Raw genomic sequence first — 26,608 nt, forward strand, 5'->3', positions numbered from 1 at the left:
CTAAGGGGCTGAGGAAGACTGCCAGGAAGTTGGGATCTGACTCAACGGGCATATGGGCCTGGGAAAATGGCATAAAAATGACCTTTGGCTTGGTCATCAAAGGTGTCCCCTCTCTCTAACATCTTTAGGAGCAACTGGGAATTCACAGAGCATTTTATACCTTTAATTCCAAAGTCTGGGTGCAGGCATTTACTAGCCTCCTCATCTCACTTTCTTGCCATATTTTCTTTGATTCTTTCCTTCAATTCACTTGTTTTCTCAGGGAACAGTCTTCCTAAACTTTCCCTTGCTTAAAGGTATCTCTAAGTCTGACCATATGATCGCATATTCTCTATCAAAACCTACCATTAAGTGTCTCTAAGATTGAGGGAGAGCAAAGCCCATACTCCTATTTCTACTGGAAGATAAACAGGACTCTGTACCCCTTGTTAATCTACTGCTCCAATGTTACATGCCTTTTTACTCCAGAAGCCAGCTTGCTTTCTTTCCCTGTGAATACCCTACCTCCTTGGGGTTGGTCCTGTCACCATGTTGGCTCTTGATTACAGAGCTGCTCCAGCTGTGCCTACCTTCTGTCTCCTTCTGCATGGGGCTTATCAGAATCCACAAAGTGTCAGGGTTTTCAGAAGTCAAGGCAAAGAGCCAAGATCCTTCTCCCTCCACATTTCTCCAGGATGAGTGCCAGCCTCTGAATGGGGTCACTGTGCACATCATAGGTGAAAAGAGCCCTCCCAAACTTTGAATACGGATTCTGAATGTCTTCGGCCACATTGCTCTTCCACAGTCATTCTCATAATGTCTTCTCCTCTGAGCAAGGTCAAATGAAGAGGCCCCATGTACCTGCTGTGATGGCCCCAGTGCCTGGACTAATTGGGAATGTGGGGCTCAGCTCTTGACTGCCACTCTGGGGAATGTGAAACCAAGCTAATCCACAAAGCCCTCGGGACAAAGGCCTTTATGGTTTATGCACCCTGACATATTGCATCCTGAAGGGATTTTTTTCTTCTGAGTACAAGTTCTGGGAATGTAAAGAGGGTCTACCTAGCTGCTCAAATCCAGTCAGGATTTGTCTGTGAGATCTCTGTGTATTTCCAAAGCACATGGCTATAATGTAGATCACAAAATGGCTTTAAAGAAGGCTGAAGTCAGAGATGCTTCCTTGGTGGTTACATTTATTCACTCCAAAACCACACATTACTAGGCACCTAGTAACTACATACTTAGGACACCACATTAAACAGAAGAGAAACAACCTTTGCTCACATGTCCTTCACAGTTTAATGATTGAGTCAGACGTTAATCATCCAATCCCACAGGTAAATATGTTATTTCGAAGTTTAACAAATGCCCGAGTGGAAAAGTAAAGCATATGATAAGAGGACATAATAAAGGGAGGTGGCCATTTTTAGAAATGAGGGAAAGATTTTCTGAGAAAGTGCCCCTTAAGTTGAGATCTAAAGCATTCATTATTGAGAGTAGGAGTGTGAAGAAGAAACAATTGTTTCAAAGGTAAATAGTGGCATGTTCAAAGGTCTTGAGGTGGACAATAACTTGGTATAAACCAGAATCAGAAATGAAGGCTGTTATTGTTAAAAGGCAGAGAGAGAAAGAGAGTGATGGGGATAAATGAGGAAGAGAGGGAATGAGCTAATTCATGCAAGACTTTGATAGTCATGGTAAGAAATCTGGTCTTTGTATCAAGAGCAAGAGAAAATTACTAAAGGGCTTCAAGTAGTGGAGTGATATGCTTATATTTGGGTTTTATTTGTTTTGTTAAAAAAGATTGTGGCTGTATGAGGAAAGTGGAATTGAGAACTAGACTAGGAAGGGTTGTGAGTTCAGTCAGGAGGCTCAAAATATTATCTCCAGTTATAAAAAACATATTGAGAGTAATTTGCATGTTATATTGATAATGACTTCTACCACTTGGCCCTTTCCATGTTTGGGTTTGGAATTTGAGTGGCTGAAGAGCATTACCTTCCTGTAACTAGCCACCTGAACTGTCCATAAGCACATTTTGCTGGAGGGTTAAGAGCTGCTATGGCCTTGGTCTTGGGCACATCATACAGGGCGTCTGTTTAGCTATAGCATGGGTAGAATTCACTAAGAATCAACTCTTTTGAATTCTCAAGCAATCTCAGAATTACAACTTGTCTCCTGGTGTTTTGTATTTGGGGAAGGAGTTTTCTTCCCAAATGGGCTCAGTTACACACAGAGTAAGGTGGTCTATCTGGGGGGACTAGCCCATGAAAATTCAATTCAGTATGTACTCTTGCAAATCTATGTCATGCAGGATTCTTGAGTATGATGAACTGGGATAAAGAAAGCTGAAAACCCTGGAAACAGCATGCATAGAGATGAAGATTCAGGTCTTATGTGGCCTATTTTAAGCTGCTTCTTGAGAACTCTTACAGGTAGCAGTGGGATTGGGAGACAAGTCTCAGTGGGCTCATTGCATTTCCATTCCCCAATATTCCCAGCCATTTCAAGCCATTCTTCAACAGAGTCTCCACAGATGGTTCTGAGGACAGACCAGCTATTTGTGCCTCCCACTGACATCTATTTTTCCAAATGAGAGACTTCTCCATATGTTAGTGCAATATGTCACTGGAGGTGAAGCATCAGTTTGTATTGGTGGGAACCTGCCATTTGCTGTCCCCCTTTTCCTCATGCCTGTTCCTGCCTCTCTGATCTTTTCTAGGTCTCTGGCCTGTCAGGAGGACCACTGGTGCTGCAGTAGAAGCCAGCGGCTAAGTCTTGTGTATGGCGTGGTTAAGGTTGCAGCTTCTCACCTCTGCCTTCTTCCATTTTGGGCTGATAACCTTTGTGCTCTTCCTGAATGGTCTTCGGGCAGAGGCTGGTGGCTCAGGGGATGTGCCAAGAGCAGGGAAGAACAATGAGTCCTGTTCAGGGTCATCGGAATGCAAGGAGGGTGTCATCCTACCAATTTGGTACCCAGAGAACCCTTCCCTTGGGGACAAGATTGCCAGGGTAATCGTCTATTTTGTGGCCCTGATATACATGTTCCTTGGGGTGTCCATTATTGCTGACCGTTTCATGGCATCTATTGAAGTCATCACTTCTCAAGAGAGGGAGGTAACTATCAAAAAGCCCAATGGAGAGACCAGCACAACCACAATTCGGGTCTGGAACGAAACTGTCTCCAATCTGACCCTTATGGCCCTGGGTTCCTCAGCTCCTGAGATACTTCTCTCTTTAATTGAGGTGTGTGGTCATGGGTTCATTGCTGGTGATCTGGGACCTTCTACCATTGTAGGCAGTGCAGCCTTCAACATGTTCATCATTATTGGCATCTGTGTCTATGTGATTCCCGATGGAGAGACTCGCAAGATCAAGCACCTACGAGTCTTCTTTGTCACTGCTGCTTGGAGTATCTTTGCCTACATCTGGCTCTATATGATCCTGGCAGTCTTCTCCCCTGGTGTGGTCCAGGTTTGGGAAGGCCTCCTCACTCTCTTCTTCTTTCCAGTGTGTGTTCTTCTGGCCTGGCTGGCAGATAAACGACTGCTCTTCTACAAATACATGCACAAAAAGTACCGCACTGATAAACACCGAGGAATTATCATAGAGACAGAGGGTGACCACCCTAAAGGCATTGAGATGGATGGGAAAATGATGAATTCCCACTTCCTAGATGGGAACCTAGTGCCCCTGGAAGGGAAGGAAGTGGATGAGTCCCGCAGGGAGATGATCCGGATTCTCAAGGACCTGAAGCAAAAACACCCAGAGAAGGATTTAGATCAGCTGGTGGAGATGGCCAATTACTATGCTCTTTCCCACCAACAAAAGAGCCGTGCCTTCTACCGGATTCAAGCTACCCGTATGATGACTGGTGCAGGCAATATCCTCAAGAAACATGCAGCAGAACAAGCCAAGAAGTCCTCCAGCATGAGTGAGGTGCATACTGGTGAGCCTGAGGACTTCATCTCCAAGGTCTTCTTTGACCCCTGTTCTTACCAGTGCCTGGAGAACTGCGGGGCTGTACTCCTGACAGTGGTGAGGAAAGGGGGGGATATGTCCAAGACCATGTATGTAGACTACAAAACAGAGGATGGTTCTGCCAATGCGGGGGCTGACTATGAGTTCACAGAGGGCACTGTGGTTCTGAAGCCAGGAGAGACCCAGAAGGAGTTCTCTGTGGGCATCATTGACGATGACATTTTTGAGGAGGATGAACACTTCTTTGTGAGGTTAAGCAATGTCCGTGTCGAGGAGGAGCAGCCAGAGGAGGGGATGCCTCCAACAATATTCAACAGCCTTCCCTTGCCTCGGGCTGTCCTAGCATCCCCTTGTGTGGCCACAGTTACTATCTTGGATGATGACCATGCAGGCATCTTCACTTTTGAATGTGATACTATTCATGTCAGTGAGAGTATTGGTGTTATGGAGGTCAAAGTTCTACGAACATCAGGTGCCCGGGGTACAGTCATTGTCCCCTTTAGGACAGTAGAAGGGACAGCCAAGGGTGGTGGTGAGGACTTTGAAGACACATATGGGGAGTTGGAATTCAAGAATGACGAGACTGTGTAAGTAACCTTTCTGTATTCTGCCCCTTCCCTACTTTATCCCTTGCCATCTCTTTATGACCTTCTTTTTAAAACACTTCCTTATGTTTGTGTTAATGTCAAACTTTGGTTCCATCACAGGTATGCAGGATCAACAGTCACTACTGGACAGGTTCCGACCACTTCCAAACTTCCTTTGGGTTTTTCACTTTAAATTGTTTCTGGGCAAGAAATCCTATGATAGAATCTAAGGACTCAGAACATTTTGTCCACTGAGACTCTAAATGGTGGCTGGTGGAGTTGTGGGGTGACATAAGTTTTGTGATATCAGATTTTGGAGAAATCTTATGACTAAGCAAGGGCTAGGAAACTTCTTGGGCCTCTCCTTTCTCCCTTCCTCCTATCAAGGGTGTATATGGGCTTTGAAGCCAATCTTTACCATTCTGGGACAGCAACAGCCCAATCAGAATATTCTCAAGAAAACAAGTGCATTGGCTTTTTTCCTAGATGCCATATTGTACAGCCAGTTTCCAGACACCTCTTCTTTAATTTGGAAATTGCAAACTTCACTGAAACTTTGAAATCTCTTTAAATGCCTGTTGGCTGTTAGATGGTGCTAGTCTTGCCTAGCCCAGGTGCGATGAGGCAGTATGGCATGCAGAGTGGTGGTATGTTGGTGAGGCAGAGCTCCCAGGGAAGTGGCCACCTGTTTTTAGTCACAATTCTATTTTCCAAAAGCTGGCTAAGCAGTGAAAGAGAAGCATCTTTGAAACTATGTAATAAATTACATCTTCTGTGTGGTCATCTCTTTTCACAGTCCAAGACTCTCCTGAAACACTTCTCCTTGGGTTACTGCCCATGTAGTCCTTTAGAAACTGTGGGTGTTGCACTTCACTTGTCTCTAGTATCCTAACTTCTCCCCATTAAATCCATTGCAAATTGGATGTTCTGTACTTTTCCCAATGGATAGCTTTGAAGAAGAAAAAGAATGACTTTCCCCAGGATTTCCAGTTTTTGAGACAGTAGACTTTCCAGGGGATCCTGGAAGGTGGAGAAGAGAAACACTGTCCCTGAATACCTGCCTGCACATGCCCACAAGCAGTCTCAGGAGGTGGTATGAAGAATAAAAGGGGCCCATAGGAAAGGAGGATGTCAAACTATCCCAGGAACCTCCTAATTATACTTTCAGTGGGAAATAAGACTTCTAGAAGAAGGAAGGAACCTATAGAAAAGAAGAGTCCATGGAGCCTAGTGAGAAGTGTCATAGAAGTGCTTCTTCCCAGAGTTCGAAAGGGTTGAGCTCTGCTGGCAATAGAGACAGGTGACCCATGGGGTTCTGCCCTTGTCCTTATCCAATCCCTTCCTAATAATATGACTTTGGGCAAGTCGTTTAGTAGCTCTGGAATAAATTTCTATGCAAAGTGGGAATAACAGTATTTCCCTTGCCTGGAGGCAGGGTCAGATCTTTCTGCAGTCCCTTCCAGCTCTAAGGTTTTCTGAGCCATAGACTGTAGGCGTTCAGTGCAGGGCATTTTTGTAGTAGCCAAAAACGGAACAGGGGATGTTATTTCCTAAAGGGAAATAACCATTGACAAATTGATTTATTAGAGCTTTGTTTAGTCATTTTGCTGGGAGGAATAATCATTTGTTAACATAAGTAAAAACCTGTGCCTTCCAGAGAATACTATCCATTTATATATGCTCTGGGGAGAGTGTCTGTACATATAAATGAAGGACAGGCCCTTGCTGGAAGGATAAACCTTGTGAAATTTCACACATGTTTATGGTAATGTCATACATAGAGTTTATTTTCAGGCATTAAATGACATCAAGATCCCCCAAATTTGCCATAATGTAAAAGATTTGGCAGGACCTTGTCTACCTATGGCATAGAAGGGTGGTTTTGGGGAGATTGGAGACTTGACTCCCAGTTTCTTCACTCTGTTAATCAATTTTGCACCTAGGATCTCTGAATATGACTAAACCTTCCTCAAACTCATTTGTATAACATTTTCAGTTTGTATAACATCTTAGTGTCAATGAGCCTTGTGAATGATCTTTTTCTGGGTGATATTAGTTACAAATGTATGTCGACCTCTAGAAGTTTGAGATTCTGGTCCAGATATTCTAAGGTTTAGCAAATACATCTATGTTCCCATTTATTCTTTTGCATTTTTTGTAGATATCATTCATTGCAGAATAATGAGCCCCAAATCTACTGGTCTATCCTAACAGAGCAGCCCTACCCTTGATATTTAAATTGCAATTTTACAACCAGATGCTGTATTATATAGTAGAAAAATCATAGGCTGTAAGTACTCTGGGTTAGAGTTCTGGCTCTATTACTGATTTAACCATGTGGTTTGTGGAAGTTTTATTAACCTATGAGATCATTTCTTCATTGGTAAAATGGGGATAATAATACCTCTCTTGCAGGGCTATTATGATAATTCAAGATACTATATGCAATGTACCTGGTATGTGATATGTGCTTGGTAAACAAGGCCTTAGAAGGAAGACTGATGTTCTTCAGAAGACATTGTTGAGATGGTCAGGCTACTTTCATCTTCAAGTGACTCTAATGAATGAGCGTGCTAACTTTTCAGTTACCATAAACAGTCCTAACTTAAACTCATAGAATATTAGAACCAAAAAGGACCTTAGGCTGTCCTCTGGAGTAGGGCTTCTTAAATTTGAATGTGCTCATCAGTTACCTAAGGATCTTTCTAAAACTCAGATTATAACCCAGAACATTTGGACAGGGCTTGAGATTCTGCATGTCTAACAAGCTTCTAATGTCTCTGGTCCCAACTTAGACTTGAAAGCTCTATTAAGTATAGAGTAAAAATGTCTTGACACAATAATTAAGTAAATGAGACAAGGTATATATTAACCAGTGTGATGTAAACGCTCCTAATCCTATATTAAATCAGCACATTGTACCCCATAAATGCATTAATGTATACATGATCTATGTGTTTATGATTTAATAAATAAAGAAAGAAAGAAATAAGAAAGCTTTAAAGCACTTGATCATGAGACCCAGAAAAGAAAAGCAGTTTTTCAAATGACTTGCTTAATTGAATCTTGCAAGCTCTTTCTCCAATTCTAACTTTCAACCCCAGCTCAGCTAGAACTCAGCTCTTACCTCGAGGCCCTGATAATTGCGATACCAGTATGGAGACTGAAATTGAAACCTTCAGGGCAGACAGAAGAGAAGCTGTGTGACACTTGGAATGATTCTGCTTTCTAATCCCGTCCTCTTTGTGTAGCCTTCTTTGCCTACCAAGCCTGGTAGCATTGTAAACTTTGCCCTCACCATACTCCTCTAACTATAATCAAGCAGAAGCCAGGACTATGCTTTAGCAATCATATTGGATCCGTGAATTTACTTGTTTGGGTTTATGTTTTCACTTCTTCAAAGGTGTCCTTAGCAGCATGGTAGGATGGAAAAGTGTGAACTTTGGTATCTAACAAAAAAGTGTGTGTTAGTCACGCACCAGGTGTGTAACTATGATGCCCCATAATCATATCATTGTATACAGTTATGATTTAATATAGAAAAAAAATATAAAGCAATCTATAGATTTAAAAAAAAAGAAAAAAAAGAAAACATCACTTCATTTGTCTAAGGCCCAGATTTTTTAGAAATAATAATATCTGTCTTTTGAAGGAGTAATAAGTACCAAATGCAAATATGAAAAAATATACAGTGCCTACTCATAGAAGATGCTCAGTCATTCGACAAGCACGTATTAAATATTGCCACATACTAGATACATATATGAATCAGGCAAGCTGGTGTTTAGGCTTTCAAGGATCTTCCACTCAAGTGGGGAGGATCAAAGTACACAGACAAATCAAAACACATGGGAGAAGTGGAATAGTTGAGATGGATTCAATAAAAGAGGAGAGTGATCTCCCTGCAATATGTGTGGCACACTAAAATTTCTTAAGTAACCTGCATTAAGGATGTAGTAGTGATAGGGGTGAAGTGGGAATGGGCACACTTCATTAATTTGTGCTTATGTTGTAATAAACTCTTGATATTTGAAAGAAATATTACTGATGTCTTCATGATCTAGAAGAATCCCCACCTTCGTGACTATCACTATAATACTTCATGAGAATTAGGGCCCTTAAGACTACAACATACGATGACAGAACCCCATGAAGATATAGGTTCTGCCTGCACACTAATTTCACTCATTAATTAAGTGACTGGTCCCTATATCCCACGCTCACAGCACACCTCTGCAAAATAACAGATTATTGCAGCTCATCGAACTTTAGGGTCTCCAGGAATAGTCAAAACCACAGATGTCAATATGTGAAGCTAAGATCTACAATAATTAAATAATGTAGGCTTCCATCAAAGAAGAGAATATTGACCATGGTGCACATTTTCCAACCAAATCAGAATATTAATGCTGGAAGGTATCTGACCTCCTACTTTATAAATTATGAAGCTGAGGTTCAGAGAGGGAAAGTGACTTATCCAAGATCACACAACTAGTATGACAAAGTTGAGGTTGGAAAGGACTTTAGAAGCTACAGATTTAATGCCCCCTCTTCCTGGTTTGGACTTCTTCTCAATTTTATTTTTATCCATCAGTAAAAGAATACAGTAATTCTTGGGTGAAAGATTTCCTGGAAGTGCAATTCCAGGAGTATTATGTGACTAATGTCTTAACTAAGAATAATAATATATTATGGACTATTTTTAATCTCTTCATTCACCTTGAGACTGTTAAGGAAGAAAAAGTATTGAGCCCGTAGAAAGTTTTTAAAAACTATCTTGGTTGAGAAAAGGTGACAGGCAGAGCCAGAACATCTTTTAGGCAGTGCTTGTAAACAACAGACTAAGCCTTGTTCCATAAAATAATAAAATTTAAAAAAAAATGATGCAGGCCATTCTCTTTCATGGGAGCTTTCTCTGTAACATTCCAACGCCAATAAATCGCTTCACAAAAACCTATAAAGATCTGGAATGTTCCAGGATACCATTTGCAAATTCTCCAATTTGACTAAAACAACAGTAGACTTCTTTTTTTCTTTTTCTTTGGCTCAACAAAGTAATAGGACAGTCTTTTCTTGGCCACAGAAGGGGATGACAGGCCTCTGGAGTGCTCTTTTTGGGCTTGAGAGAAGTCACAGGCTGCAGAAGCAGTGGGGGTGAGAGCAGGGTGGCAATGGTGACAACTCTCCCTTAGTTGGCCTCTCTCTTTTCTTTCTCCTTCTGTCTTCAGTGCCAGCAGCAGGAGCCTTCCCCATCTGTAGGTAAACAATCATTTGGTCACTAGAACTGTGGCATCCCAAAACCCTCAGCAGAGCTGTATACTTGTTCTGAAGAAGGGACTTCATTGCTGAACCAGTTGTTGAGTGCGGGTACTTAGCAGTACGGTGGAACATTTCAAGTAGAATTGTTCAACCACAATTTCCCCTCTTCTGGGCCCACAGGAGTGAGTAAAAGCTTACAGATTTATTAGCAGAAGCTTTGGCTAATGTGTCCAGAAGGACCTTAGGTCCTGATTAAGTATCTTTTTGTTTTTCTGTTTTCTTCTTAACTCCTGAGATCGTCAAGGAATATGACAAAGAGTGACATATTCTAACTCCAGTATCCACAAAGTGCCCAAGTCTGCTGTGAAACTTACATTTTTGTAGAAGTCTTCAGGAAGACCTGAGCCACTCTGGTTGGTTTGTTTTAGGATCTAGCCCTGCGGCATCCCTTGGCAACACTACATGAACAGTTCTCCTAGCCAACTCATGTGCAGCAGAGCACCCAGTCTGTCTGCCCGGTTCTGCTCACACTGGTTTGCTCTTGGTATCCCAGGACCCCACCTCTTATACTCAAATCCATAGATGCTTAAGTCCCAGGTGTAAAATAGCATCATATCTGCATCTCACCTAGACACATTTTCCCGTATGCTTTAAAATATCTGTAGATTATTTAGATATTACTTATATAATACCTAATACAATATAAATAGTTGTTCTACTACATCATATGTTGATTTTTATTTGTATTATTTTTATTTTTTAAGAACATTTATTTCAGGTTAATGTGGGAGTACAAGCAACCAGGTCAAAATATTTGAATTAGTTTAGGTAGAGTTTGTCTTGTGGTTATGTCTCGCACACCAAAAGGTGTGCCAACCCTCCAACCCCGTGCCCCATCAGTGAGAGTACCCCAACCCCCTCCCTCTCCTTTGTCACCCCTCCCCCCAACTTGAATTGAAATGAGTTTTTCTCCTATTTGGGCATGCATTGGATCATCTACTGGTTTCATATTAGTATGAGTACGTTGGATGTTTGCTTTTCCACTCTTGTGATACGAAGAATGTGTTTCAACTCTATCCAGGATATTATATTTATTTTTAATTTTTTCAAATATTCTAATCCACGGCATCTTCAGTCCATAGAACCCATGGATGGCAAGGTCTATAACAAAACTCAGAGGTGCAGGGTTGGAGAGCCCGCCTGGGAGAATGTCAGTGTGGGCTTAACACACTGTGGTTCGAGGTGATCACGTGACTGGCCACTCAGAAAATGAAACCATCCTCCAAGCAGGCTCTGCTGTGCACCTGTCAGAGAGTTGCTATTTGGGGCTTCAGGCTTCAATAATAAGGGGACACATGTGAGGATACAGTCATGGGGCTTGCTTATTTTCTTTTCATTCTACTGGATCTTGATTAAGGTCAAAATTTCTTCATTCTCTCAAAAAAAAAAAAAAAGTAAAGGATGCTTGACCACAGCAAGGCAGGTAAATAAGGAAGACTCTTCCTGGTTGTCCGGCCTGTCCCCAATTTCCCAGATGTATTTGTAAGGGGTATGAGCACTCATTCCTCTTCCACCCTTTGGCTGTACCCTCATAAACCCCATGAAGAAAGTTGTAGAGGTCAGAGTTCTGGTCTTAAGGTTTTTTTTATTGTTGTATTTTTAAAGAGAAATTAAACTGCACTTCCAGAACTCACTCTGAAATCTTGGCATAGAGCCAGTAGCATATAATTGATAGTTGAAGAGACAGAAAATTGATTTGTAATAGAGCAAGGTCCCCATACTTAAATTCTGCATATTCTAGAAGCATTTTTCAAGAATGAAATGCTTTGAAGACTTTGCTAAATAACCATGAAGGAAAGCACTAGGTAAGTATTCTCAGCTGGAATGATAATTATTCACAGGAATTAAAATCTCACCCTACCACCTACTGGGTACCTAATTAAGAAAGTACCTACATAATTACCTTCAGCTGTCAATTTAGCGCCATCTTTACCCTTCCTAACTAAAAGTCAGCAGGCATAGGCACAACGTGGTTCACCTGTCGCTGCCATGGCCCCAGTTCCTTTACCTTTTGGGAAGTAGGATTCAGGAAGAACCAGTTATCACAGAACTCATAGAAGACACTCTGTAGTGGTTTCTTTAGTTGGTACTTTCAAAATAAGTGACCTTTTGATAGTAACTTTTTATTCAGAGTAGGGCAAAATACAGCTGCGAAAGCAATTAATGATTGTGGATGACTATTGCTGCTATCCGTCTTTCCTAGGCTGATCTTGTCAGGCTGATCTTGTCAGGCTGATCTTGTCCTCTTTCCTAGGTTGATTTGTCAACTCTTTGTATTTTCCTCATGTATCCCTTGTGACCTTCACTGACCCCACTATCATCACTGACCACGTCTTTATTTTCCTTTTCTAAAATTTCAATAGAGTTAGTGGGTACAAGTTGCATTCTGCGACATATAGTATACATATTGTATAACAGTAGTCTGGGCTTTTAGTGTACATGACTAAAAATTGTGCGTGAGACACGTGTGCTCTGTCACCATCTCCATGGTTAACCATGGTCCCAGGTGTAAATCTTTGTTATCTGTTCACTTTATTTCCTGTTTACGCCTTGCTTTCTTACACTTGTAGTCCCTTCTGAGAACCCTTTGCTGTGTGTGCTGCAGGGGCTGCGGGGGCTGGAGTTGGGTTTCCACTTCTCCTCGCACTCAGTGCCTCCCCCCTCCATTCCTTTTGCCCTGCCTCATCTTTTAATCTTATTCTCATCTGGTATTTCCTTCCTTCTTACTGTGGCATCTGTACTTGGGTCACCTTCTGCCTACTGTCTGGTCTATGATTTCTTTGATTGATCAAGAAGGGTCTGTGAAAATATCTCTTAAGAAAGCCTGTCATTTAGGACAAAAGAACTAGCCTGATGATCACACCAAGAAGACTAATATATCCCAGGAAACAAACCATTCACTGTGGTGCTCTTTTTTTCTCCACCTTAAAGGGTTTGCCTGATTGTATGTGAAGACAAGATTTGATGGTGAGGATCCAGCCTAGACTGGGTCTGGTATCAAAAAGACCTCCAGGGACCACTCTCTGTTTCCAGTGTTCTCCCTTTGGGGCTGGGTGTCTGCCTTCCGCAATCTCTCCTTCTCTCTGCAACCTACTTCTTTATTACTTCCGGCTCGCTGTGGCACCTCACAGACCAATGGTCCTCGCTCACTGCTCCTCTCTCTGTATATGTTTCTGTGTCTACCTGGAAAGCTCTTTCTACCTTTTTAGCACAAGTTTTCAAGAGAAGGAATCTGATTGTTTCTTCCCCCCAGCTTGATCACATCCAAGACCCCTGGCTAGATACATATTGGTTACCCCTTCTCCCATTCTCTCCCTTCCCCCCCAGTTAATACCTGGATGTTGGAGTGGAAAATTGAAGTTTTCATGGAATTCCATGATAAGCTACCTAAGCAATTTTATCTCTGTGTGGTGGGCAGTGTCACTGAGTCCCAGGTGAGGCAGGAACCTGTCAACTCTAAACTGGCATACTGTCTAAGGTCTGCAGTGTTTCCAAGAGAGCACTGATTTTACGACAGTCTGTGCTGGGGCAGTAGGCTAGAGAAATAGCTGTCCCTGGAGCACCCCAGCCCCATCAAATGCATCAAACTGACGACAGACTCTGCAGCCAAGAGTAAAGTGGCCTCTGTCCAGATGAACAGACAACATTCCTAGTAGGCGGTGCTCAGCGGCACACATCTCAACACTGCAATGGTCATTTCTCCCCCTTTAATCTTTTCTGGTCTGTCCTCTTCAGGACACTAGCATCAGAAGATCTGCTGTCATTTTCAGGGGGCACTATTTGGGTACTCTCAAAGCCTCTTTCCGGGTTTGGGTTTCCAGAGCAGCCTGCGTCCCAGACAGAGACAGAAATCCTCCCTGTAGCTCATATCTGCCAGGGACAGAATGGCAACTCTCCTGGATCCTCTTCCTCTCTGCCCCTCCCCTGCTGGACAGCTGGTCAGCGGGACTTCACTAGAGCCAGCAAGCACCCGCTGTGTATCCTAGGAGTTGTAACTTGATGCCTTTCCAGGAACTCCCCGGAAGCCAGGGTGTTCTTATCTATAGGTTGCACAGTTTGTGGTTTCATCAGGTGCCTGCGTCTCTGGCTCAGGGCTGGGGTAGGAAACAGGACTCTCTTTTTGTGTTCACTCCAGCCAATGTCCAGTGGCCATCCAGGGGGCCATCCTGGAAAGGACTTGTGAGGCTGTATCTTTGCTCAGGTTGATGTGAGAAGAAAAGCCCAAATATCTGCCAACTCTAGTCATGGGACTAGAAATAGAAAGAACCTCATGGAATAAAGAAACTAGGAGTGTCATTTCACTGAGCCACATTAAGTATGAAATCGTCACTATGTCTTCCGTGCTGGCCAATCCTAATGAGAAAAGCATCGTGCAATCACTGTCTTCTTTCTCTTACATAACAGAAGCTTCTTCTCTTCCCTGGAGGAATCCATATGAAATCCATATTTTCAAAAAGCTAAACATAAATTCTCATTGGACATATGAAGCAGATAATTTCCTTATCAGACCAGCATCTTCCTCTGCTAACCAAGTAGGTTTCATATACTAGAGCAAGAGTTCGCCTACCACTTCCCTACCACAGGACTTTGTCATTTTCTCTCCCTCCCACCACGGAACCTATGTTTCAGAAGATTATTAGCTTATAATTAATCAGATTTCCATTTTTTTCCTCATAAAATATAGTAAAAGATAACAAGTGTTACTATGATGAGTTAATGTAATTCTTGCCAAAGCAGAGAGAAATGACATTTTAATTAACCTGTGAGAGCTGTTGGAAGAATATAGACTTTCTATTTTGGGGATTGAGGAGAGAGTAAAATGAACACAGCCAAGGGCTGACTATCAGAGGACATTTGACTGATATAAAATGCTTTGAAAATATTAGGCACTAATTGTTTAAACTTGTTTTGATGAGGATAACCCCATAAGGAGCTCAGAATATTCTGGAAAGAAGCATAGTGTTGCCCACATGGGCTTTACTATTGTTGCTCAGACCTCTAGGCAACCTTACTATTTTTATTACATAATAATGCTTCTAGTATTTATACGAAAACATAAAATTCACCTTATAAGTATTCTGGATTTTGTCATCCGACTAGGGTTATTATCATCATTTTGTTCAGATTAGGTGACATAGTCTAATGAATATTAAGTAATTTACCTGGGAACACAAGAGTTTTTAAAAGTATTAAAGCCTAGAGCTTCGATTGAGTGTGGTGGCTCACACCTGTAATCCTAAAACTCTGAGAGTCCGAGGTAGGTGGAACCCCTGAGCTCTGGAGTTCGAGATCAGCCTGAGCAAGAGCGAGACCCTGTCTCTACCAAAAATATAGAAAAATTAGCGGCATTGTGGGTGAAGGGTGCCTATAGTTGCAGCTACTTGGGAGGCTGAGATAGGAGGATCGCTTGAGCTCAGGAGTTTGAGGTTGCTGTGAGCTAGGCTGAGGCCATGAAACTCTAGCCTAGACCCTATCTAAAAAAACAAACAAACAAAACACACACACACACACACCCCAAAAAACCTAGAGCTTCTAAATACTGCTGTGAGAGCTAAGCAGTAATTGAAGGGTTGGGGAAGGGGAGGATAGGGATGGGCTGGTTACTGGATACAAAGCCACAGCTGGTTAGGAGGAGTAATTCCCAATATTCTGTAGCACTGTAGGGTGAATATTGTTAGCAGCAATTTAGTGTATATTTTCAAAAAGCTAGAAGAGAGGATTTTTTTTTTTTTTGGTTTTTGGCCAGGGCTGGGTTTGAACCCGCCACCTCTGGCATATGGGACCGGCGCCCCACTCCTTGAGCCACAGGCGCCACCCCAGAAGAGAGGATTTTGAATGTTCATAATATGAAGAAATGATAAATGGTGATGGATATCCTAGTCACCTTGATTTGATCATTATACATTGTATACATGTATCCAAATATCACTCCGTATCCCCAAAATATGTACAATTATTAGCTATAACTAAAAAGGGATAAAAACATTTCAGTACATTCACACAACAAATTGTGTAGCCATTAAGAAGAATGGTTCATATTATTATATCTAAGAATGATAAAATTACAGTATAAGCTTATACTTGAATATGTGTAATAAAAAGTAACATACATAGTAAAAAAAAAAGAAGAAGAAGAAGAAGATAATTGAAGAACTGAGTCCTAAACAGACTGTATCCCTGCCACTGAGAAGTGCTTCTCTGGCCGTTGCTTTGAGGGCATCTGCACCCAGCCATGTCAAGTTAGTAGAGACAGCCGTGCTCACGTCTGATGGCCCTGAGAGACCTTGTGTTACATGTTGGTTAGCTGGGTGTGGAGTGGAAGGGCTACGTCTGGTATTTATGCATTGTTAAGACTCTCTTAGGAGTGGTCTTTTTTGGGAAATGGGACTGATGGTCTGGATGGTGGAGAGATGACGTTTAACTTTTTTTTTATACTAGTCTGTGCTGTTTTGAATTTTTAACATGGGCATGCATTTCTTTAAAAATAAAAACACCACAAACATGAAAAATACCCCTAGATCTTCTAATCCTAAATCATGTTATTTCTATTGTGTTCTGTATTTTAGCATCGGAATATAATTATGAAGCTGAAAATAACAGGCTTCCTTTTCCTCCTGTGGAGGAAGCCAGGGCATCCCACATTTCTTTCTTAATATCAAGGGTTGGCTTCTTTCAATTCAGGAACAATCAGGCCCAGGGAATTTGGCAAAGTCCAAATAGACTCCTTAATGCCCAGCTTAGAAATCTGGATTCATCACCCTTGACTGCTGGCTCAGACCCACCCTTGACCAAGCTGGTGACACAAATAGAGAACCCTTGTTTGTGTCACTTGGTCACCAGGAACTACCAACAGATGATGCTTTGGCCTGCTGCCTGGGGAAACAGGATGAGGCTCCAGGATGAGGCTTCCTGATCCTGGGGGCCTTCTTTGATGCTGGGCTCATGGTGTCTGAGGGCAGCCAGGACTAAGGATTCGAGGGGGTAGATGATGAGAGAGAGCAGGTGGGTCCTCGCTGCAGCACAGGAGAGCCTATGCTAGCCCTCAAATGCTAGCTGGAGGGCCCAGGAGATTGGGGCCAGGGAGGTGGATGGTCGTTGCTCAGTGTACAATCAGCAGACATTGTGGGGCTCTTCCTGTAGACTGAGCACACTGAAAAAAGGCACGGTCTCTGTCCTCAGGGAGGTCACAATCTGGTAGGGAAGATTACTTGTGTGCTGGTTGCTGTAGAAGACAGGGCTGCCAAGGGCCATGGCCACATGGAGGTGAGCCCTCTGTTCTGCTTTTTGTTGGGGTGATTCTAAAGTTTGGTGTCATTAAAGGTGACTTGCAGTCACCCCTCCTCCAGTCAATTCAGAGGACTATTAAGAAGGGGAACTGACTGGCTTCAGCTTGTGGGCCTCTCACAGGTACCAGGAGCTTGCCTGAAGGGTAAGTGGCCCTCACACAGGGCACATCCTCAGACTAGAGAAGCACCTGGCTCTTTCCCCATGTCTAGAAAGTGTGCTGCACACACCACAGGGACACAATATATGTCAGCAGAATGAATGAAGGTGTGAAGGAATGAGTGAGGGAATTCCTGGCACCACCTCTGCCTGTGTGCCACCTCTAGGTTGCTGCAAGCCCTGGGAGGCTTGGGAATGAAACATGCCTTCTCTCTCACATTGTCAGCAAGATCCACAACGCCCTCTGAACACTAGGCCTCCCCTCAGCCTGATCCATGCCCAGGTGTCAGCTCTTCAGAGGGTCCGCTTCCTGATGCTCGGCTACCTCAGAGACTGGGCTGCCTTTGATGCTCAGAAAGCACCCTGTAATTCAATTATGAGTTTCCTCTAGGGAGCATGTAATTATGTCCTATCTGAGCCTTGTAATGACAGTCCCCTGCCATTGCATAGGGAGCTACCCTGCTCGGCTGCCCAGAACCTTTCCCTGGGAGGGAGCTAATCTGCTTAGCCTGGATAGGAAGCAGTTCTGTGCAGCACTTTTCTGAATGCTTCCGAAACATATTTCTCCCTGCTGGAACAAGCCTGCCTTGCAGATTCCACTTTCCCTCAACCTCTCCTCTCATCTAGGTGGTCCTCCTCCCAGGATGGCTCTTGGTTGTGAGAGAGGTTGAGAGAGCTCCCTTCTCCTCAGGGCCGGTGCCCTGGGCCTCCCCAGCCCTCCTAGGGGTTGGAAGAGAGAAAAAAGAAGACCAAAGGTTTTGCCTGTTTGTAGGTTAGCTTGGGGAGGTAGGTGTGAGGACTGAGCTGCTTTCGGCACCTTGCCTGGGTAATCCAAATGCTGAATGTTTGGGGAGGCAGCGGCCCACTCTGTCTTGAGGTGTGGGAAGTTGCCTTTATTCTCTGCATGACTTTCTTTTTCCTTTGGGCTTGATTTCTATGCCACATTCTAGATGCATGAGCCATGGCTCACTTTGACGAGGACACTGCTCAGGGCAGTGTTAATCCCTGCCCCCTGCTCCACTGGGAACCAGGAGCCCAGTTTTACTTGAGCCCCCCTTTGGAGGAACCCAAGTCCTTTCCTCGTCTTTAGGTAAGATCTGCCATAATGTCACTGGCGAGGTATATTGTGTTGTATGGTGTCTCTCCCACAGAGCCCCCAAACGTATGCTGCCCAGAACCTCAGAATACGACCTTGTTTGAGAATAGGATTTTTGCAGATGTGACTACTTTGGATTACACCAGGTTAGGGTGGGTCCTAGATCCCCAGACCAGCATCCTTTTCAGGAGGGTGTGTGAAGACACGAGGGAAGAATCCTTGTGATGGCAGAGACAGATTGGAGTGAGGTATACACGGGATTCCACGGGAAACAGCAGATGTTAACAGATGTTATCTTCTATGCTTCCTCAGACCTCTGGAAGGAATTAACCCTGCTGACACTTTGATTTCAAAATCCCAGCCTCTGGACCTGTGATAGAACATCTTTCTGTTGTGTTAAGCCACCAGGTTTGTGGTAATTTGTTGCAGTAGCTACAGGAAGCTAATATGTAAGTCCCCCACAGTACCTACCCCAGACTCAGCAGAAGAGTCAGGGACCACATGCCTGTGGTCAAAGGACTAATAGAAGAGAGACCCCTGTGCTGCCTGTGAGTTCACTGTCCTTCAGGACACCAACCCAAGCTCCCAAGGCAGGGGGAGGCCAGAACTCATTCAACTGCTTTCTTTATAAGGGGCTCCAATCCCACTCCTCTTCAGGTCCTGTTTACAGTAGGTCAGGGTTAAAGAAAAATAATGGCCACTTTCCCAGGACTGTCCAGCCTTTTCCCGGCCTCTGTTGCAAATTGGAAGAATAAGAGTTGCCAGTTGCCTTGGGCCACACATTTAAATACACAAGCACTAACGATAGCTGATAGCCAAACAAAAGGTCTGTTTATATTTTTGACACTGTAGATAAGCAAAACAGTCCTCAAAAATTCAGCATGTGGCCACGGGCCTCAGGTCGGACACACTGCTTCTACTCCAGTCCCTTTGGCACTTTACAACAGCCTCTGCTTCTATCTTCCAGTCTCCTTAGCCCTAGATCCTTGACAGTTCTTAAACAACTGCCCAGAGGCTCCAACCAATGTTCAAGCAGCCTTGAGTTGCACTTTCATTTCTGCTCCTTAATGCCCTCCTGCTTTTGTCAGGGGATTCAGTTTTACGTCATTAAAGATGACCTGCAAACCCCTTCCTCCAGTCGATTCAGAAGGTCTGTCTAGAAGGGAAGACTGATTGTCTTGGGCTTGTGGGACATACAGGGATGTACCTAGGAGCTGGCCTCAGGGGTAAATGGTCCTCCTGCAGGCCACACCCTCATTCAACTTCTCTCTCTGAGCCACTGAAAACAACATCCCACACTGTAGCTGACTTTTTCATCTTGTGACCAGGAAGGAAAGAAAGGCCTCTTCTCCAAATTCTCTTTCCTATTACAGTTCCCTGGTGCCTTGAGGCTGGTCCTGAGCAGCAGGTGTGTTACCAGTGTCCTGAAATGCACATATGTTACCTGCAAAAGGAGGCAGGCTTAGCTAGGGCACAGGTGAAGACACTACAGGTGACCCGAGGGCAGCCAAGGTCCTGGCTGTCCCTGACTGATAGGAGTGTGGGGGCACCAAATTAATGTCAGGGAGCTGGAAGACAGGATTTCACATCATCATTGCCATAAGGATATCACCAATAACAGAAGTGTGGGAGCAACTGTGGAAGCCTATAGACACATGGTGGGTAACAGCAGCATGATTGTACATGCATGGACCTGCTTGTCAGTCAGACAGAGGTGGAGTCCTACACCGGCCACTTATTGGTGATGTGATCTAGAGAAAGTTACCTAACTTGTCATTTTACTCAGTCACATAACATGGATAATAGCAGCACTTACCTCATATGGTTGTTGTGCATATTGAAAATAATCATGCTAAATATAAATCAAACATTGAGCACAGTGCCCAGTCTAAGCTACTCACCAGGGGTGTTATGTGCTAGTTATTTAAGCAACTAGGAGAATTGTGGACGTCTCCCAGACATTTTGACCTATCTGGACTAGCATTTTGCTCAGGTCCCCCATCAGTAATCGTATTTCCTCCCAAGGTTAGCCTTTAGGAAGAGACAGTTAATCTACAGATAGACAGAGTATTGTCTGGAGGAAGGTGGAGGGAAATGTCATTATCTGGGCTTTCTTTGATGATGTCAGGGAACACGACAGGCTGCTCCCCAAGGAGAGAGCAGCCCCAGGCAGGGGCAGAAGGTGACCTTGAGGTTGACTCCTGTGCATCCTGATGTGGACGTTATTGGACTTGTCTGGGAGATAAAGGGAAAGAAAGTAAGAACTGGAGAGGGTGAAGGAGAATAAAAGAACTGGGAGGAAGAAGGGCTGGGGGAGCAAAGTCCTTATCTCCAGGATAATTACATGTGAAATGGCTTGCCAGTGGGACCTGGGGGCCAGAACAACCCACAGTAATGACAGCAAAGGCTGCGGAGGGCTCTGGGCATGTCTCTGAGCAATGTGGAGGCAGCATTGAGGCCTCTTCTTGGCCCCCAGAGTATGTACCCCATCCACTCCTGAGCCTGGTGACAATCAAGGAGCTTAAACAGAACAATTGCAGCTTCAGAGGGGAGTCACACCTGTGGGCTCATGTGATGAAAACCACAAGCCTTTCGGGCCTTGACTCCCTCAGGTGCAGAGCCCTGCTCTTGATGGCCAGGGCACCCAGAGCAAGACTTACAGTTCTCCTGTAGCACTGCCAAAGGTGCTGCCACCCCCCATGAAGCCTCAGAGGGGAAAGTTTGGTGACTAAAGAATTAACGACTTTCCAACCTGATTCTGGTTTTCCCAATCAGGGCTTTATACCTTTCTTTTAGATGACTCACCCTTGCCTTCATCTGACCTAAGCCAGGCAGTTTTCTGTTACTTAGTGAAGCACCAAATAACATTACCATTCATTTGGCACTTACCACAAGCTGGTACTGTAGCAGGTGTCTGACATATGTTATTTGTGGCCCTTTCTGCAACCCCAGCCCAGCCCTGACCGCTCTCTGCCTCTGCTTTCCCTTTCACAGCACAACTTGTCACTGAATTGCAGTCAGAAATTTGAAGGTTAGGTCTGGGGTTCGCAGGTATTTATCCTTCCCACAGTTGTGCAGAGCCCTTAACTAAAAGTTGACGCGCTTGAGGCGTGAATGCGATCAGTGACATTGCTCCTCTGGGCTCTGCACAACTGGTTGTTGGCTCCGTGCCTGGCCCCACTTACATCTCTTCCCTCTGTAGAAATTCTTTCCTGCAGAACACTTGCTTCTGGCCACTGACCTAGCCCTGGTCTAACTGCTGTTAAGCTTTGTCCTTGCACATACTGGTTGGGTCATAATAACTGCATCAAAAATACAGTATCAGCAATTTTATGTGTTTCACCCAATGTTAGGGACCCAGGCTTCTTAGCTTGTCCCTTTGTGAATCCTGCCGCTCCCAAATCCCCACTAGCTATTTCCTGAGCAAGAGGAGATAAAATGCTGTCTGTGGCCATTCCCTCCTCTCCCAACACTGAGAAGCTCCCCATGTTTTTACTGGTCACAGTTACTCCTAAAACCTAACACATTGTATCTGAGTCATTGTATCTGACAACCTTCCGTATCCCCTTCTTTGAAAGCAAAAGTACTCTCTTCCACTAACCCTCTCCCACGCCCACCAAACAAGCAAGCGCACAACAAACAAACAGAAGCTGGTATCACAGGTGCTGCTCAACTTCGGAAGGGGTTACATCCCAGTGAGCTCATTATAGGGGACATAAGCCCAGCATAAGTTGAAAATATAGTTCATATACCTAATTTACCAAACATCACAACTTAGCCTGGCCTACCTTAAACATGCTCAGAATACTTACATTAGCCTATAGTTATGCAAAATTATAGAACAAAAAGCCTGTTTTGTAACAAAGTGTTGACTGTCTCATGTGATGTATTGAATATTGTCATTCTAGAATGGTTGGATGAGTACTCAAAATATGGTTTCTGCTGAAGGTGTATCACTTTGATGCCATCCTGAACCATCATGAGACAGGGACCCTCTGCACATGTTATAAAGAAAAAGAACATCAGATTTGGAGACAGGTGGGCCTGTGTTGAATGTTGACTACCATTCCTTGGTTGTATTATTTTTATATTGCTGCATAAGTAAATACTACAAACAACATTTATTTCTCAGTTTCCATGAATTAGGAGTCTGGGAACAACTTACTTGCAGTTAAGATGTCAACTGGGGCTGCTATGTTTTCTGGGGCTTGGTGTGTGTGTGTGAGGGGGGCCTTCCAAAGGGAGGTGGTGGTTGGTAGAATAAATTTTCTTAGCTTATGTCTTCAAGGGAAGCCAGAGAGGGAATCTCTCACTGTTTTTAAGGGGCTCACCTGATAAGGTCAGACTCACCCGGGCCTTCGAGTAAAGGCTTAAAAGTCAACTGATTAGGAACCCTAATTAATCTGCACAGTCTCTTCACTGTCACCGTGTAACAGAATCATGGCATATCATTATTACCACACTCACAGGTCCCTGTCACACTTGAGGATTACACAGGGCATGCACGTGGGGGGAGGGGGAGGCATCTTAGGGCCACGTTAGAATTCTGCCCTTTATGCCATGTGACCTCAACTGACTAATCTTTTAAAGGTACAGTTTTCTTACCTGGAATAAAAAGGCAATAGAAACAGCTATGTGGTGCTATTTCAAAGAGTAAGTAAGGTATAATAGGTTGAAGAAATCTGGCGAATAGTAGACACAAGCATTTAAAAATTTCCCACCTACCCTTTCTTTTGTTGTTCGCCTATCCCATGGTGTCTGTGATTTGAAATACCATTAAAAAAAATTTCAGGTAGCCAAAATGATCTCAAAAAGTACAGCCAATTCTCATGATTTGTAGTGGGTATGTTCCATAGCTCTAGCATACGTGCAGGATGAATACCAAAGTGTCACTCCTGGGACAAATACAGGGTTAGATTCCTATGAACCTCCGATCACAACATTTCATCAACTGATCAATACATAACCTTGTCTTATGTGTGTTTCTGTTATAAGACACCTTATTTAACATATACGATTGATTCATTTACTTTGAACTTAGGCCCGAATGAAGCTTATCTAACATACATAATTTCTCCAAGGCTCATTGCTGCCTTCTTGCACTTAGGGACACTGAACACAGCACTCCACCACTACACTTGGGGGCCAATTTAAACAGCAAAATAATTTTAATAACCACAAAGGATGATGAAAACCGTAGCACTCAATAGACTGCAAAGAGGACATTCGTTTATAGCATGAGAGCTAAAACAAGAAGAGCATTGCCTCCTTCTACCTCAGCTGTGTAGTCAGGTCCCTCAATTTTTATAAATGTATTTTAAAGATATATAAAAATAACAGGTCCCCCCCCCAATATTTTTGGAATTTTTTTTCAACCACTAGCCAGAGGTCCTCAAAGTACGGCCCGCAGGCCACATGCGGCTGTGTGATTGTATTTGTTCCCGTTTTGTTTTTTTACTTCAAAATAAGATAGGTGCAGTGTGCATAGGAATTTGTTCATAGTTTCTTTTTTTTAAACTATAGTCTGGCGCTCCAGTGGTCTGAGGGACAGTGAACTGGCCCTCTACTTAAAAAGTTTGAGGACCTCTGGACTAGACAGGAACTAGAGCAAAGGGTCAGGAGCAAGGTTCAGAAGCAAGGGCCCTTCTGCTGGACTTGTCCCTTCAATCCATTCGGCAACTTCCCTAGACACCAGTGAAAAAGAGCTACAGCCCAAGTGAGCCCATCCCTTGGTACTGATAGGTGAAATGTGCTGGGGGAGCCTTTTGAATGTGAGGACTCTGCCTCCCTGGCCGGGCCTCATTGCAGATCCAGATTCCTGCCAAAGGTGACTTGGCTGGAACTTCCCAGCCATGTGTCAGTGGGCCGCTACAGATCTTCCACTGCCCAGAGTAGGGAGACATCCTCAGCAGCCATTTTGTTTAGCAGAGCGCTGAAGAGATAATGTTAGGGCAAGTGGGCAGAGCTGGCTGCAGGTCAGCTGAATGAGATGGCTTTTCCTCTCTTTCCTCTGCATGTGGTGAAAGATTATAACCAGCCCAAATTGGCGGTGGCTTTGCAGTTTGCCCATAGTGTTCCAGAGGACACCTTATACCAAGCCTCTCATTCCAACACCTTGGGACAAGCTGTCTCTGGGCTCGCCTGCCTGCCACTCATCTGCTTTAAAACCACCTCCCTGCGTGTCTGTCCCAGTGCTTCCTCATTAGGAAGCCACCCCTCCTTCCTTCTCCATAACTGCAGCTCATTATAGCTCGGCAGCAGCAGCTGTGTGCTGGGAAACAGCAGCTGGAGGCCAAAATGGGGCTGAGGATTTGGTGCTGGGGCAAAGTGATGGAATGGTTTTCTGGGGCAGGGGAGTTCATTTGTTTCCTTTGTGTTCCCTTCCTCCCACATAGACTTTTACTGCACCAAAGGAAAACAGAAAACAATGATCTGTTTTGCAATGTGGTTATCTCTGGGAATCTACACGGAACCCTCCTATATAATCAGTTGGCAAAACAGAGCATGGCCCTTTGTTTTGTAGCTGCTACAGCTGAACAGTATCCATAGTGAGGGGGCCAAAGTATCTATTTCCTTCATTAAAAAATTAAACCCTATACCCAATTCCATATTTAGGAATTACTCCAAAGTGCACGTATGGGTTTATAGGCATTAGCCAAACCCAGTGGGCACCACTGTCTTTTCTCTGTAGTGACATATTGAATTTAATGAAGGAGTTATGATGTTCAGAGTTATTTAGGGTTTAAAGCTTTAGGGGCTTTGTGTAAAATGGTCTGTAAGGGACTTGGAAGGATTCTTTCCCAATACTTCTCATTCAGTTTTGGAACCAAATAATTAAGCATTTATAAATAGCAGCAGAAGAAATTGAAACAGGGTTTAATCCAAGAAATTCTGTGTCTCATATGAACCACATCTTGTAGTAAGAATTACGCCTTTTCATTTCATACCCAGTTAACAAATATGATTTGTGAGTACCTAATAAGTTCATGTCACTGGGCTAAAAGAGGTTACCAAATGTCTTCATTTAACAAAGTCCAGTTGAGCTCCTACTTGTGCCAGTGCTGTGCCCGGGCTGTCATACGAAGATTAATGTACAAGAGTGTCAGGCCTAAAAGAGCTTACAGTTTGTCAGGAGACTTCAAACAAGTGAGCCAACAAAATGATGCTGCCATCTTAGAAATAGTCCTGAAATTCGTGGAGGTTACAGTCTTGTTAGGAAGATGAAACATAAACCTGTTAGCATTAAAAACAAACAACAAAATAAAAACCAGCAAAGACAGTAACAGAAGGATGCAATTGACAACGGAATTACACTGACTATAAAAATTCATTAAAAGAGATCATTATGAGCTAAGGGCAATCCAAGTGACTTCCTTTTGGAGGTAGGTTTGTAGCCAAATCTTGAAGGGTGAATTACTTTTTTTTAATTTATAGGAAAGGTTTTCTACTTCCTATAAAGAGCCTTTGTGTCAACGGGAAGTGAGTGGAAGGAGAGGTTGTGGAAGCAGATGGAAAAGATTTTTCTTTTCTCATATCAGAATCCAGTCCTTCAGGCCTGAAGGTTCTCTTACAGTAACCCACTTTGTTTGGGACCACTCCATGTGCCAAGTCCCCTGCCACACAGTGTGGAAAGGAATCAGACACAGCTTCAGAACCCCATGGTTCACAGTCCAGTGGGAGAGACAGACTTACAAATACATGATGACCATGCAGTGAGCTAAGGACTCTCCAGAGCAGATGATCAGGCTGTCGTGCAAACTCACAGGAAGGAATGACCAACGGTAGGGGAGGAGAGCAAGGGGCCCACGAGTGCAGGGGAAGCCTCCATAGGGGATAAGAGAACAGTGGAATGCTATGTGCACATACCTGACAGCCACGTCACACTCTAGAGCCTAGGTAGAACAGAATGGAGCTGCTGGTTCTGGGCAGGGGGGCGTGAGGGGGTTTGGGATTCTAGAACAGCAGCAGCCAACCCAGGCAGTTACTGGAGCTGTTAGGGCTCAGATAAGCTCTAGAATGCACGATCCAAACACAGAAAGGGTGAGTGATTCTCATCCTGATTTATTGTGACAATTATCTAAGGAGTTTAGAAAATACTGGTGCCTGGGACCTACCTCCAGAAGAGTCTGATCTCACGGTTCTGAGGTGGGGCCTGGGCATCAGCATATTATATTTTAAAAGCACCTCTGTGTATTATGATTCT

General features: G+C 43.8%; 1 protein-coding gene across 9 annotated transcripts in view; it reads left to right on the top strand.

Annotated features, from left to right (window-relative positions):
- The window catches only part of SLC8A3 (solute carrier family 8 member A3), a 143,996-nt gene that overhangs the window by 15,420 nt on the left and 101,968 nt on the right, over window positions 1–26,608 (top strand). For 7 of the 9 annotated variants that reach the window (XM_053602435.1, XM_053602436.1, XM_053602439.1 and 4 more), the window contains exon 2: window positions 2,702–4,547. The exons of the other annotated variants lie outside the window; for them this stretch is intronic. In XM_053602435.1, coding sequence (XP_053458410.1) covers window positions 2,764–4,547 — 1,784 coding nt within the window. In that variant the 5' untranslated portion in view covers window positions 2,702–2,763. The remainder of the gene's footprint in view (window positions 1–2,701; window positions 4,548–26,608) is intronic. 9 annotated transcript variants of the gene reach the window in all.

The sequence above is a fragment of the Nycticebus coucang genome, chromosome 9 (assembly GCF_027406575.1).
Source record: "Nycticebus coucang isolate mNycCou1 chromosome 9, mNycCou1.pri, whole genome shotgun sequence".
NCBI lineage: Eukaryota > Metazoa > Chordata > Mammalia > Primates > Lorisidae > Nycticebus > Nycticebus coucang.